We start from the raw sequence: 15,770 nt of genomic DNA on the forward strand, positions 1-15,770 counted from the left end.
GGTTTTCTTGGATATATGATGCAACAGTTAGTCAGAGTTTTCCCTCAGGGTTAGTTGTGGTTCTGTCCTGTCAGAATTCTCTTCCTTGTTGCATTGAGCGAGATAAAAACACGGCGTACATGTTTCTGTAATAAACACTTTGACTTTAGGCGATTCGGGCTGTGCTGACAGGTGTTGTCTGAATGTCTAGTCAAACAGAAGGTGGTGCAGCAACATGAGTCATTAACTACCTGCTAATTCACCAGCGCTGTCGGCAGAATGTCTCCCAGAGCTCCTCTCTGCTGTCGTGTTCACTTTACTGGGAACTCCTGCTTCTTCTGTGAGGCTCCAGCAAGTCCTGGGTCGACCCAGTGGTCTTCTCCCAGTTGGAAAAACCTCCAAAGGAAGGCTCCTGGGAGGCCTCCTAACGAGACGCCCAACCACTTCTTTAATGTGAAGGAGCAGCAACTCTACTCCAAGCTGGTTTGGGATGTCCTCAGCCTATCTCTACGATCAGCAGCGTAGATCAACTTTTAAATGCTGACGCTGCACCAACCGGTTGGTCCGTCTCCCATCGCTTCTGAACAAGATCACAAGATGTTTGAACTCCTTGCAGCAGCAGCAGCAGCAGCAGCTCGTCCCCACGTCAGAAGAAGCAATCCTGAGTTTCAGAGAATCGTGGCGTCACATCTACAGTTTCACACTCAGCTGCAAACCAACTCGCTGAAGCCTACAGAATCACATCATCAGCAAAAAAAGGAGACGCCACTTGGCCAAACCAGACTCCCTCCTCACCCCGGCTGTGCCTTCATTTCCTGAATCTATATCGTCAATTATTCTAAACACAAGTTCAACAGGAAGTAAAAGGGGAAAACAAAGCTCTCCAAGTTAAACCCACTTGCAAACTCATTAGCTTGTTAGCGTAGCTCAGTCTGGTCACTCAGTCTATTCTTGTCTTTGTACCACTGATTCGAGTCTCACAAACATCTCGTCTTTAGTCCAGTACTCAATACTGGTCGTTTGCAGAACATAAAGCGAATCGTGCAGCGGAGCTAATAAGCTAGCTCAGCACAGGCAGGATGGTTTGCTATTGATCGATGGTGCAGGTGAGTTTACCAAAGTTAAACTGGGACCCAGGAACAGCTGTGGGCGGTGAAATAATATTATCAGTGTGGCCAAACTGTGATAAAATACCCTTTAGATTCATCATGTGATCAACACTGGCCCCAAAACCATTTCCAAATACATTATAATGAGGAAAAAAAAAGTCTATTATGAAGGCATCAGGATTTTTTTTTTTTATTATTTCTACTGTGTGCTTTTTGAGTGACGGCGTCTGAAGAGTTGAAGCTAATAAATGCTAAACAGCAGCTACTTCTGATGAAAACACTGCGACATGGAGGAGATGTTGTGTCGATGCACAGATTGGTAGAACCATGAAAACATCGGCACAACGCTGGCTCTGGTGTTTACATCAATGAGCAGGTCAGATACAATTACAGCTTCCTAGATATTACATTTGGCTTAACAGAGGCATCATCTCTGCTCAGATCAATAAGCCGCCTAAACACAGCGCTAGTAGTGCCACCGGACTAAGTGCATCGATTACAGCTGTTTGGCTGTGAGCCGCTGCGATGAGCATCTGAGAGAGGATGCACATCAGGCTCCAGCATAGAAGCAATAAACATGTAAAGACAAATCCTGTATTCTAATGCCAACCCTAACATTAGCTAGTCATTACCCAACATTAGCTAAACCAGTTATGTTGATTTCCTCCTGAGGAATCTGATGTTTCTTCACATGAAGTCTCGGACACGCATCTATCATGTGACTGGAGAAGGACTCTAGTGCGTCCCTTACATCCATAGGAAAGCTGCAAAATGGTGCCTCAGTCACACAAATCTGACATTTCCTTTTCTTGGTTCTACGTGGCAACGCTTTCCCAGATCTAAAGTCCAGCCCCACTACATCCTCCTTCCATACCTGGGTCCGTCCAGTACAACCTCAGCTATCACCTGCTGGTCACTGAGCAGCTTCACTGCAGCAGCTGCTCATAACTAAACCTGCTGCTATTTTTAGCGTTCCTAACAACCATCACGGGGCAGCTTGCTTCAGGACAGATAAGGGGGACTCCAGTAGAGTTGTAACATGGATAATGACTTCCAGTCCAGTCAGACACACAGCATTTATCACAAATTGTTTCACAGTTAGGCAAAAATAATCTGCCATGAGGCAAAGAATGTGAGAAGCAGCGAGACGCCTGCTGGGAGAACATACTCCCAATAACTGTGAAGCATGAACCAAACAGCTGACGCCAATAAGCTGATACACGCGCATCAGCACTTCAACTACGCTCCAGTAATTTCTCAGCAAAGTCTTTTCATTCCATACGTATGGTCATTGTTTTACTCACGGTCACTGCTTTGTTGCTTCATGGTGTGTTTTATATGGTACTTCTTGTATTTATTTGTCATCATTGTTTTAAATAATTCTGTCAGTTTAGAAACATGCTCTATAAGCAGATTTTATTATTATTATTATTATTACAGTGTAATCTTTACAGTGAGTGAATCTCACAGGAGCAAGAAAACATTATTTTTTTAGTCCAACTTGCCCAAACTTTGACCTGCAAGCTCTCGCTGTGAGGAAACTGTCTTGACAGTGCAGGTCTCTGAGGGAACAGAGCGCTGAGTCAGTCCAAAATGGGAGATGCTATCATAGCTGATTAGCTGTGCTGCACCGTCCACTTGTACCTAACCTCCTCTGGCAGTGTAAGCCGATCCGTTACAGAGGCCTGGCTGGCAGAGCTACGTGTAAACTGTGTGCAACATATTAACACTTATTAGCGACTGAGCTAATGAGCTGACCGCTGGCAAACCGATGAGCTCTGAGAGCTTTCTCCCTTTTCAGTAAATCTTTATTGAATGAAATGATGTATGATGAGGAGGATGAGACACCAGAGGGGAGTAAACAGAGCAGCGTGACAGAACAGGAAGAAAACTTGGTGGTTAATGTGACTGATTAGGGCTGGTATGTTCTGTGAGTAGGCACCCAGCGTCTCTAATCCAACATTAATCACAGATTAATTCAAGTGAGGCTCTTTTTATAGAAAACACAAACCATACATGACAGTAATGTAGTTCCCACTCCAGCATTTATTAGCCACCGGCTCAGCCTATATTATGCTTTTTGGGTTTCCTTTTTCTTTAGTGTGCAGTATTTTCTTTTTTTTTTATGTAAAACATCTGCAAAATCCATTATTCTCTGCTACACAGCTTCGCTGCCTGAAATGCCTCAGTAGAAGTCCAGGCTTTTCTTCTCCTACCGGTCTGCATCACCATGGAACACATTTGCATAACACCTGACTGTGTTAGCATGGCTTTACCCTTGAAACAGAATAAGCTGCTTCCACTATTTTCTTGCTCGAGCCACTTCAGCGAGGACTACGTCTCTATGCACGGACATCTGAACTACAAAACACACTTCTGTTGTGCCAGCCACCCAATCACAGCAGACTGGGCTTCACTGGAGCGGAGGCCTAAAGGAAAGGAGCTCCTCGGGTGCCTTGCTCAGGGACACTCCGGGATGGAAGCTATGAAGGAAGAGCCGAGCGATTTAATTTGCCCAACTGGGTCCATTTCCAAATGACAAATTTGACCCAGATCTAGCGCACAGAAGATAAATTAAAGCTCGATAGACGCACTGTGACTTTGAAAGCTTGGCAGCAGAAGCTCGGTGCTGACGCCGGGACATTGGCAGGACGCTGCTGCAGGCTGGAGGTGAGCGCGGCCCTGACACACGATGGAAATGTTTACCAACTAATATTAGACGTTTCTGTGAGTCACATGGGACAGAGATGTAGAAATGGTGCATAGATAACATACTGTAGCTCTGTGTTCTTTGTGATACTGCGCTCACATAGCTTCATAGTGAACACATGAAGTCATCTAAGACATGAGGGACTGTAGAATCCCTCCTATGCTGCACATAGGCTCATGAGCCAGCTCTTCATTCTGCATGCTGGGCCTCTCGTCCTTGATTATCACTGCTCTTAACTAAAGCTGAAGCCTGACACGGATCTGCTCGAGTCCAGAGAGAAAAAGTTGTGGAAAAAGACACAAAGTGAGTAGAGTGAAGAAAAAAAGAGCAGAAAGTGTAAGTGGCAGTGATTCTGCCGCCCTGAAGTGGGCCCTGATGAAGCTAATCATTATTGAAACATGAATATAATTTGTTAATCAGACTCTGACCTGCTTCACCTACTAAAATATGAACTCGTTTTTCATTTTGATTCTCTTTTAAACCCCCCCTCCCACCGACTCACTCTGAATCTCCATTACTCCCTATCCATCTTCATCTTCCTTACCCTCTGCCTGCCCCCTCCCATCAACTCTCTCAGTCCGCTCTTTCACAATATGGGCCTATGCTCACTGAATGTAAATCATATTTCAGTCTCTTTCATCAGGCTCCGTGCTCTCTAAGTGTTCGCTGAGCAACGCCAGCATCACCAGGCTCCGACTATTTATACGCGACGACTCCAAAGTGGCCTGGGATCCAACTCTGCTTCTCAAAATATACACCGAACCGTGGAAGTGACATCGGCTGACACGCCGCATGCCGACTTCATATTCTGGGAATTAAAGTCTATAATTATGCGGGTGCGTAATTCAAGCTCATGCAGGTGAACAAACTGGCTGTTATATTAAAGCGAATGTGACCCCGGCAGCCTTTATTTCTCTGGAGGGGGTTGATTGATTTTAATATTACCTGCCCTGGTCAGTGATTTTAATCCAATGCGGGGACCACATGTGAGGAATTCCTGCCCCCGCCTCTTCTCACTGATAATTAGAGCCAAAATTACCTCCTGTTTTGCAGCGTACCTGCTGTTTCCATCCCAACCTGAGCCATGTATTTTAAAATGAGCTTTTCTCGCAGGAAGATCTTTGCTCCTTCTTATCAGCTCGCTGTGAAAGTTGGCTCCTGTGTGAAAACGATGGACTGTTGCACTGCCAGCTACAGGTAGGCGGTCGCCGCTGTTCTGAACCATCACCGGGTTCGTTCTGCTGAATGCCCACCACGGACCACATCCTGCATTTTCGCTAAATTCAAAATCCCGACTTAAATTAGCAGGGACATTTTAAGGCCCGCCTCCCCCACATCGTGAATCCGTCTGAATGGGGCTCAGAGTCGTCCACGGGCCAAGCGAGGACTCAACACAAATGTGGCTCATAGAATAAACGTTCAGGAGAAAGCTGAAGAAGCGATTGTTGAGTCTGACGGTTGTTTATCCTGCAAAAGTTATGCTTTTGAACAAAACAGAACCGAGTTAATTTTAACCAGGTGAGCTGACTAGAAAGTATGAAATGCATCAGTAGATTGTAGGCATCAGAAAACTTCCCGGATTGTTTTCTTGCATCATCAAAGTTTAGATCATGAACGTATTAAACTGAACAATGATTGAACCTGGCAAGCCGGCTACGAAGTCATACATGTATAATTAATCTCAGCTGAAGTGTTTGTCAGCAGAGTGAGCTTGATTCCTTTCTGTTTGTTCGCTGGCTAATGCGAGGACGTGTGCGAGCATCATTTATAATTCATCAGATCCAGCTTTGCTTGTTCTCTACCAATGTTTTCTTGCAAGAGCAAATTTGTCTTTTGATGTGATGTTTTTCTCTCACGTTAGATCCTTGCAGAGGTGTGACTGTAATATTTTGGAGCAGGCTGAGTTCTCCAGGAGGATGTTCGGAGCCTTGAGAGGCTTCTTGTGCTGAGGTCAGAACCGAGGCCTTCTACATCATCCACGACACTCACACTGGTGTTCTCTTGTAATTACAGACGGACCTTGTTTGTTGCTTTAATCCTCTGAATGTGTTATTCTTTAAAACTCTATGCAAACTTTGTGACTTAGATTGAATCTATCTGTAATGTCTCCTGACCTCATTAGCAGCCTTAGCATGCTAACCGACGACACAATCCGATCTGCTAAACATCCACATGATAACATTAAGACTTCCTCTTGTCTGATGTCAAAAACAAATCTTAATTATGATTCATTTGCTGCTTTCACTGGTTCAGATTAACACAGCAGCATGACTTGGCATTCTCACTTCTTATTATTTTTATTAAAACAATCTTTGCAGCTCCTTCAGCAGGCCAGGAAGGAATACGTCTCAGTTTCTGCCAAGAAAGCAAAGCAATGACCAAAATGGTCCCGGTATAATCACACTGCAAAAAGTGTGACGTCAAGTACAGCAAATTACTCACACACGTCATGATCCAACTTTGATTCCCACTTGGACAAAAAGAAAACTTGTGCAGCTCTCGTTTTCTAAAAAGTCTTGTCTTGTTGACAGGCGTAGGGGGAACATTGGAGAAACTGAAAATGAAGATTTGGTTGGAAAAAGAAGCGCAAAGTCATCTATTCATCCATCATCTCTACACCTTAATCCTCACTAGGGTCATGGGGGGCTGGAGCCTATCCCAGCTGACTCAGGGTGAAGGCAGGTTCACCTGGACAGGTAACCAGTCTATCACAGGGCTACACTTAGAGACAGACAACCAGCACACTTTAGAATCACCAACGATGCTAACCACCGAGCCACCTCGGAGCCAAAGCACGATGTCAGACGTATGGAAATATTTCAGCTGCAGAAAGGAGGATCTCGACTAAAAACAGTTGTTGCTCGCTACACGGGAACCCAACGGATTTGTTTGACCATTTAAATCAGCGGCACAGAGCTCTGCACGTGGGCGACGCCAGATCTGAACTCCATCCTAACGTTCATGATCGTCTTTGTCAGTGTCACACCGTACGAGATGATGCAATAACTTTGAACTCAACACATTTACCAAAGAAGGTTTAAAGACACAATCCAGTCACCTGACACAGGTATGCAAACGGCACCAGTTCAAACAGAACCGTCCCAACCGGACCGTCATGCAGCTACACTGGACTTGTGGTGCAGCTGGACTACAGAGAACTACACAAGTCTGAGCGTCCACTTTATTAACAAGTGAAAACTTTTCCTAATGATCACAGAGCGACAACGCGGCAGCGGGGACGAGACGAGCGCTGTCTGGCTGCTCGGGGCCTTGATGTATAAAACCAGACAATGTGGGGAACATGATGAACAAGTGCACAAAGCTGCTGCGCGTCTTCGGCCACACACTGCTTTGTTGCTGTTGGTGCGTTGGACCCTGCATCTACTGAGCTCTTCTTTCATGTCACAATAAATACACAGAGTTTCTTTCAGTACTGCTCAAGGCTAGTCAGGAGCTTAATTGTTGCAGCCTATGTCGCTATAGTGCTTCTATACAATCAATAGCTAAGTATGCTAACATGCTAAACTAAGACAGTAAACCGCATCACGTCTAAACATCTGTATATCAGCACATTCAGTCTGACAGATCTGCTAGCGTGTCTGTAACCTCACTGTAACCTCCCTCTTTATGCTCTGTTTTCTCTAAGCTCCAGTCAAAAGGATTTACATCCAAAAGATTTGCATTGTGCGCCTCATCTCCAGAGTGCCTCCTCTTTGTTTTTGCCACGGCAGCGATGAATGGCGGAGATGAGAGACGGCGTGGTCGTGCCCTCGCACTGTCATAACACCATAATGAATGATTGAAGCAGCGAGCCTCGAGGTCTTTGGCTAATTGTCGAACACATATGCTCTTGTGGGGCTGTGGGTGTCAAACTGCTTCACAGAAAAGACCATCTGAGTCACACATAAATCTGTACGGAAAAGGGCCCGGAGACACAACCCAGCGATGGGAATGGATTATCCTACATGGGAATGAATGCGCACATGCTAGCACAATAGCTCTGGAGAAGAAAGCTCCGTCTTAATAAGCACCGACAGCACACAGAGACGCAGATTTTTACAGTCCATCAACAAAGCAGACGGCAGGTAGACTTGTTAGACTCGATGAATCGGGGGCTTTCGGTGCCGCGTTTGTTTCGCAGACTGTGACTATTCTCAGATTGGAGGAGGTGAGCAACAAGTCATCAGCACACAGCGGAGTAGCGGCGCTCACACGTTGCCTCCGCTGCCAGCTCCATTAAAAGATTTGAATCTGGGAAACTGAGACGAAAGAGATGCCTGGTATAAGTTAATGGAATTTTTACGAGCTCAATGGACTTGATGAGGACAGCGGCGTCCTCATCAAGTCTGGATCAATGTCTCGCAGACACATTATGGCTTTTAGTTTATTTAACATTTAATTAAGTGCGTTTAGGTACGGCGCTGCATATTGATTGATTCTTTTTTTTTTTTTCCAGGAGAAATGGTTCACAATTAGCCAAGAGGCTGCCTCGCTTGTCATCCGCCACTTCAAACTGCGATTCTCCAACATGGCAGAGTGACAAAACTCTCTTTGCTTAAAAGCTGGAGAAAGGTGACTTTAAAAAGCCATAGAGATGAAGTATGCGAGCAGCCTAATGCGTCGCCGCATTTACTGCCTTTTAGATCAAACTCTGCCTTTTGAATTCAGACCATCACATCCTGAAAGCTCCACAGAGAAAATATTTACAGCCGTCTCTTCGATCCATTCAAAAGCACGAGTGAATGACAGCGACGATTCCGGTTATGAAAATAAACCCAGAGAACATTCCAGACCTCTAGTGCCGCCGTCCGAATTTATGTAGACACCTCAGTCAGAGTGGGAAACCAGAGAGCATGAGTCCTTCACCTAAAATAAGCCTCCCCGTCTATCTTTACCCGCGTTATCCTGTTACTCAGGTGTGACTAGCATTAGCCCGCGCTATGAAATCCCTTTAGCATCTTTTATCCTGCGTTTTAAATTTACCAAACACATCAGAATTAGATGTTTCACCAATTATGTAAATCCTGATAATCTGACAGCCTTAGACACACACACAGGCCATTTTGAGAAACCTCCAGGCAGTAAAAAAAAATAAAAATCAACCTTAATTAACATAGGTGATTAGTAATTGTCTCGCTGTGACACACTCCTGATTAAGTGCATATCATTTATCGTCCCTCTCACACAGGTTGGTTCTGTTACCAGCACCAGCTCAATCCAACAGGTGCTACACTGCCACCCACTGGCCAAAGGCAGCCATTACAACATGACTGGGTGCCAAGTCAGGTCAGGAAATTAGAAGCTTTTCAGATATGTTGCTGCAAATTTATTAACGAGCTACTGGGAAGTAAAACGTTGAGCCGTCTTCTATTTGCTGTGTGTGCGTTCTGAGACCTCTAGCTCTCCTTCCTGATAGATAAAAACACGCATTACACCAACACAAGCTTGTGTCGGGCAGCGCTTCAGAGTGTGTGTGTTCTTTCCTGTGTGCACAGTCATGACCAGAAGGTCAGACAGATGCTGTAAACACAATCCCTGGAGGACCGGCCATCTACACAAGCAGAAAAACACGCTCTTTGCTCTCGAGATAAACCGTTGCATTGCTTCACAAATGTTGGACCGTCGGACTGTCCCCCTCACCGCCGCCGCCGTCCACCCCCGACCCCTCACGCTGAGGATTCTGGCCACAGCTGAGCGACCACCCGGGAGTCCATCAGTCATTGTTAGGGCTGGCCGTCCAATGACATTGCGCTGTTTAAATAAATGAAATGGGGCACAGAAAAATATGGTGCATCATCAAATATTAAGCTCAGCATTACAGATGAGCTGGAGACAAGGTCGGGTTTTATAACCAGCAGGCTGCTGCACAGTCCCCTCCCTCCTCTCTCTGGGAATCTGGGAACACTGCCCATATGCTCCATTGACACCCACTACAGGCTTTTTTTTCAAGCAAAGATAGGAAGAGACTATAAGCACTCGTGACACAATGCCAGGATCCAGCATGTTTTGCAATCCCTGCTTGTGGCACACAGACAATCTGACTCGTTATTTTAACAACACGGTGAATAAACTATCTGTTTCTGTCCCCTGGCCAAACAGTAAAGATTAGTAGGAAAGACTCCACCGCATAATGTACAAGACTGATTACTGTAAATTAGCTGTTGTAGGAATCAGGGAACGAATCAGCTTCCCAAAAGAATTCATGTGTGAATTAACGCTGCAGTAAAAAAAACCATTGTCACAAATACAGTGTAAAGTCCTGAAAATACTATTTAGGAAAAAATGTGACTGTACTACCAGTAAAATGCGTAGGAGACATAGGGAACAGCATCAAACCGACGGAGGGAGGAGGTTGGAGTGGATGGACTTGGAAAGTCACTGTTCAATTTCTATTTCCTCTCCACAGTCAACAGCAGCTCCTTATAACAATATACTACAATTATTATTCTCTATACCTTAACCCAGAAAGTATTTTTATAGCTATGACAATTTTTTATTGTTTTTTTGCCAACAACAGTTATCAATTTGTCGGATTAAATTAAATTAACTTTCTTTATCCCCGAGGGCCAATTCAAAAGCTCCCTGAGGATTTATTATAAAGACATTAAAAAATAAACAATAATGATGATGTAGATCTACCAATTGAAGCTTTATATACACAGTACAAGTATGTGTCATTCAGGGTATTTATTGTGCATTAACAGATTTTTATTTCTTATTTATTTCAGGTTTCATTTTTGCACCCTACTGACATTACATTTGCTAAACTTGTTGTCCAAGTATACATACGTCAGATATGAAACATCACCAACACTGGTCTGGAGTTGTGTTTCCTGCCACCTTGTAATGTCGGTCTAATATTTACTCTTTTTTTAAAAATTCTACACCAACTCTTGAGGCAGTTGTCGGCTCCGCTAAAGTGCTAAATGCTAACGTGAGCTAGTGGCTAACTTTACCTGTCTGCTGAAGCGGGTGTGAATTTATGGGGTTTTTAGAGAAAACAAGACTTCCTACAAAAGGAAATGATGCTAATGAGAGAGCTGAAGTCTAACCAAAAGCTGCAGACCACATAAAACTAAATAAGTTGAAAAATGCAAAAAAAAATCCACATATGAGGAAAACGGCAAAGTACAAGGATAATGAGTTCACATCACTACATGTCGTTTGATTCATTTCTAGCAGCTTTAAAGAATCAAACGCTCTGAACAAAGACACACTGATTAATAGTGGAGCACACAAATGGCTCAGTGGCCCTTTGTTTAGCTGGGAAAGTTCTCCTGACGATAAGCCAAAGATAGAGGGCTCAATGAGAAACAGGAATGCAGCAGCCATAACAAAACCAAAGCTTATCTCCTGAGACTGCTACGGGTCATACCACACACGTCTGATAAGAAAAATAAGGATAGATTAGTCTTCAAAAAACTGGACTGAAAGAAAAAAGGAGAACCTCAAAAGATCCTGTCATTAAGTCTTTGCTGATGTGGCTCATTAACCACAGTAATCTGTGAAATATTTTCATCTCAGGAGCCAGATGTGATTCGGATAGAGTCTCTGGTCTGACAGAAGCTTCGCGATGCTTCCAGCAGCAACCGACACATCAATTACGGGGTTATTTTTAAAATCCTGCTTCGCCATAAAGTCCCCCCAAAATAAGTCTTAAATAACAGGGTGTCGGATATCAGCAGCCCGACGTCCCTCCGCCACCAGCCAGCACTGCCCCCGACTGAGGACTACACTCCCCATAATTCACCGGCTCTCGTTTTAGGAGTTTGGATGCTATGAGCAGAGAGGTTTCCATACAGCACCGCTGAGCTCACAGTCCTTGGAACATTTGAAAGGGTTCCATTTAATTTAACAACCACATTAGGGGCAAAGAAAGTAGGTCATCTGGGCCTTTTTGTCTCTCCATCAGACATTTGGTAAATGGGAGGTTGCCTCATAATGGAACGATTCACGTCCAACAGACGCAGATTTTTCCTCTGAGAGAAGCCAGCTGGGACGGAAAAACAAAGCGGGAGAGAGAAGGCCGCCCGACTCTCCGGCGAGGAGACGTGTCCTAGAAGCACATTTCACCACAAGCAGCACACTGAGAGAAAACTGCTGGCAAGTGAATCACACAGAAGTAAATGATAACAGAATCCTCTTTTCTTCTGCTTCGGTCACCGGTCAGGTCAACCTGCGTGTTCCTCGACAGTCATTACATACAGTTAGAGGACGGTGAGATCTACATCGTGTACAGTTTCACTACACCAACACTTAATCCGTTTCACCTGAAGCTCAACCTCTTGCTCATGTCCCCACTACTGACTTTTAAATTACTTTAACGGTTGCAAAAGCTTTTTGATTTCTTGAAATGCACATTGCACCGAACACACGGCCTGACAGTGACCCGGCACTCCACTCACCTGGAAAAAAAAAAAGCACAGCTCACAGCAGAAAACAAAAGCGTACAGCGGCAGTACTTACTGTGTTCTCTGCAGCCGGCTTCTCAAACATCCTCTTCAGGCTATCAAGTGGGATGTCAAACCTCTCAATCCTCTTGGCAGCCTGCAGGTCCTCTCTGAGCACCGGATCGTCTGATGCCTCTACCTGCGGCCCGGAGGGACGACGGGAAACGAAGCCCGAGGTCGCCCTCGCCACCTCCTCTCCATTTCCTGATTGAATTTCCATTGTTGCAGAGAAACCGTACACCCCCCCTTTTCCCTTCAGGCCGCTGATCGGAGGGGAAGTCTATTGTGAAAGGTGGTTCAGGAAGTGAGGGAGAAAGAGAGGCAGAGATGTTAGCGGGGTCCCTCTCTGTCTGGGCAGCGCTCAGGATCGCTCACCAAGAGGCTGCAGGGAAGAGGAGGAGAGAAGGAAAAGTTCACAGGGGGAGTTTTTTTTCCCCTCTTTCCTCTGCCCTGTAATTACTCATACACTCAGAAGCCTATGTAAACTCACATGTGGGCTCAGAAAGGCAAATTGAGATATGACTTGTAAGGCAGGCCAAAGCAGTGACGACAAAGGAAAGGAGGGAGGGAGGGAGGCCTGAGAAAAAAGGAGGAGAGAGGAGCTGCTGTGAATGTTCTGGTTCCCTTTGGCTTCAACAGCCCAAAAAACAACTTTAGCTTCAGCTTGATGTGACAGAGCATAGAATTCAGGAGGGTAACACACAAGACTTTCATATGATGTGTCTGTGATTCCAGTTCTGTTATCAAGTACAGATTTAAGAAACCTCGTGTACTTAGCTGTTTCCACTTTATGCTAACTTATTTAATAGATTCTGAATTTACGTACAAAACGCAGACACATGCACGAGGCACAGATGTAAACGATAAAACCAGTTCAGCGTTTGATGTTGTGCTGCCATCATTACTGCTCAAAGCAACACCTGGGCTTCTAAAACCTACACGACATAAACACAGCTGGATGTATGGAGAAGATTTATCTTTAATAATCATTTTTAAGCGATGTGCTCATTCTCTCAGTTCGCTCCCTGCCTCCTGCTCTCCCTCCTCACCCCGTCATGCTCAGGAACAGCTTCCAAACCATTTCTTATCTCAGTAACAATAAACACACATCAACAAACAAACACTGACCCATCTCTTGTCCTCGTGTATGCTTCCATCATACTCAATGTCTCATCGCTCTCTGCGTACCTTCGTCCCTGTGAGGCTGCCCATAACCTGAAGGATGTCGCCGCCACACCTAGAAGCTCATAAAACTGCTTCCCTTTAGTCAAACACTAATAACGCCATTTATCATGAGCAAGTTCAGCGATACGGAGCACGGCATGAACAAAAGCAATAAATAAAAAGCTGCTACTGTCCACATAAATTACACGTGCAGGGCAACTGGAGTGATTGATGCTTTTGTTTGTGTGTCCAACGATATAATTACATCGATGGAAACAGATGCTTCAACTGTGGCTCGAATGTCTGTTAACACCTTAAAGGCTTCCCCCCCAAAGTATGGCTGCTTCATATCTGTGTTGAATATGTTCATGTAGTTACTGAGGCTGTAGAGTTATACTTACCCATCCGTTCTCTTATCCGGGGTCGGCTCCTGAAGCGTTCCCAGGCCAGATGAGATGTAAACTCCCTCCAGCTGATCCAGGTGTTCCTGAGTCTCCTGCCAGTTGGACATATAAACAACACTAGTGAAATCAGTTACTAAAACAAAATAAAAAAGTACTGAATACTAAGACAAGTCCATAGAGGATAGCAACTCATAAGATCAGTTTCAAAAATAACAATAAATCTGAACTATTACCTCCACTAAGAGCCTCCTGGAAGCCGCACGCCTTGAGGTTCTTCTTGAATTAAAACATGAAGGCTGCTGCTACGCTGTCGAGCTGCGACTGCTGAGGTTCGATCCGACTTACCCGCCAACCTGGAGCACTTAAAAGCAGCTGATCTAAGAGGCCTTGAGGTGGAGTGGCGGCAAAGAAGTTCTCAAGTGCACCCAGGTGCCGAGACATGTTGTATTTAACCAGCAACCAGCACGGGGACGACGGTGTAGTGCTTCGTACTTTCTTTGAGACGAGACAGTGAGGAGAAGCATAGACATTATAGTCGTTCAAACACAGGATGGAACGTTTTACTGCTGAATTAACGCGCTTATCAAATGTCAGAATAGGATCCAAGATGATCCCAAGATTCTTTGGAGGTGCATGTGTGGTTAAATCACTCCGATATCACACGATCTGTCATTTATGTGAGCTGCTGGTTGTGAGTTCAGAGATTCGCCATTTTAGCATTTCACAGCTGGAGCGGATGTGCACCGCAGATATCCATAATTCAATTCTTCCTCGTCAAGAAGAATATTTCAGATATCAGTCTTCCTATACAGAAGTGCCATTATAGACACCCACACTGTAATTCCATTTTCAGACAGCTTCACTCCGACTACTCGAGATGCCTTCAATTCCTATGAATCCAATACATCTGCACTGTTCTTTCTAGGAATCTGGAGTAAGTTTAAGCTATGCAGAGCGTTCGGCTTGCAGCAGAGAACGTAGAGCTGTACATTCTAGATGTTGGTGTCAAGTCACACTTAACTTTTTGATTTTAACGCTGAAATATGTGAGGCGAGGGGAAAAAACTAGGAATTATTTTAGATGTTACAGCATTCAGGTCTGGTCCTGAGTGAAGCTCATGCCTCCAGGAAGCAGGTTAACAACTCTCCGCCTCACCCATCCTCCCTTTGACACCAGGTCTGGGCCGGGTAGGAAAGCTCATTATTCCTGAACAAATCAAGGAAGGCCTTTAACAGCTAACCTGCCGGCCGACCGGGAATGTGCTGTTAATTTTTCACCAGCTCGTCCCTGGGAGTGTTTTCCTGCACCGGATCCTGGCAAGAAAAGAGAAATTAACACTTTAACTCGGTTTCCTCCGTGACTCACATTTCAGCATTGTGATATTTTTGCTCTGGAGGGTGGTGGTGGTGGAGGAGGAGGACGGAGCCGGAGTCCGAATTTTCACCCCGTTACAGTCATGAGAGCTGAGAGAGAGAAGCAGGGGTCAAATGATGCAGAGCAGAGTAAGCGGGGATGACAGAGGAGATTGACAGCTTAGTTACAGGATCGGATAGAAAGAAAGACAGCGGAGCTACGAGGCCCTAACAGTCCGTCACCGCCACAATAGAAACATCAATAGACCGGGAGGCGGAGAAAGGAGTCGAGAGGCAATCCAGATAATCCAATCTTAATGAATGAGCGCTCATGATATATACATCTGATAGTGCTGAGGAGGACTCGGTGTCGCTCCATTTATACCACAGGCAGATACATTATTTAGGACGGGCCAGAGGTATGTGTGTCACTTTCAGCTGGATCCTGTGTCCATTGAGGATGCTCAGCTTACAGCACTTACTCACATGCTCAGAAGAAATAAAAACACAAGCGCCGGTACACATCCGATTATGTCACTTTCTGTTAACTTTCATCCCAGTCTGGTTTGGTTTTAGCGCCTGCAGACGGTCGCTGAGGACAC

The 15,770-nt window shown here is 45.0% G+C and overlaps 1 protein-coding gene across 1 annotated transcript in view; it reads right to left on the reverse strand.

Moving 5' to 3' along the window:
• xirp2a (xin actin binding repeat containing 2a) overlaps positions 1-12,479 on the reverse strand; it is a 54,492-nt gene extending 42,013 nt beyond the window's left edge. The window contains exon 1 of the mRNA XM_008278030.1: positions 12,265-12,479. Within this exon, the coding sequence (XP_008276252.1) occupies positions 12,265-12,468 (204 nt within the window). The 5' untranslated portion in view covers positions 12,469-12,479. The remainder of the gene's footprint in view (positions 1-12,264) is intronic.
• Between the last annotated feature and the right edge of the window lie 3,291 nt (positions 12,480-15,770).

This window comes from Stegastes partitus, unplaced genomic scaffold (genome assembly GCF_000690725.1).
Source record: "Stegastes partitus isolate 25-593 unplaced genomic scaffold, Stegastes_partitus-1.0.2 Scaffold113, whole genome shotgun sequence".
Taxonomy (NCBI): Eukaryota; Metazoa; Chordata; class Actinopteri; family Pomacentridae; genus Stegastes; species Stegastes partitus.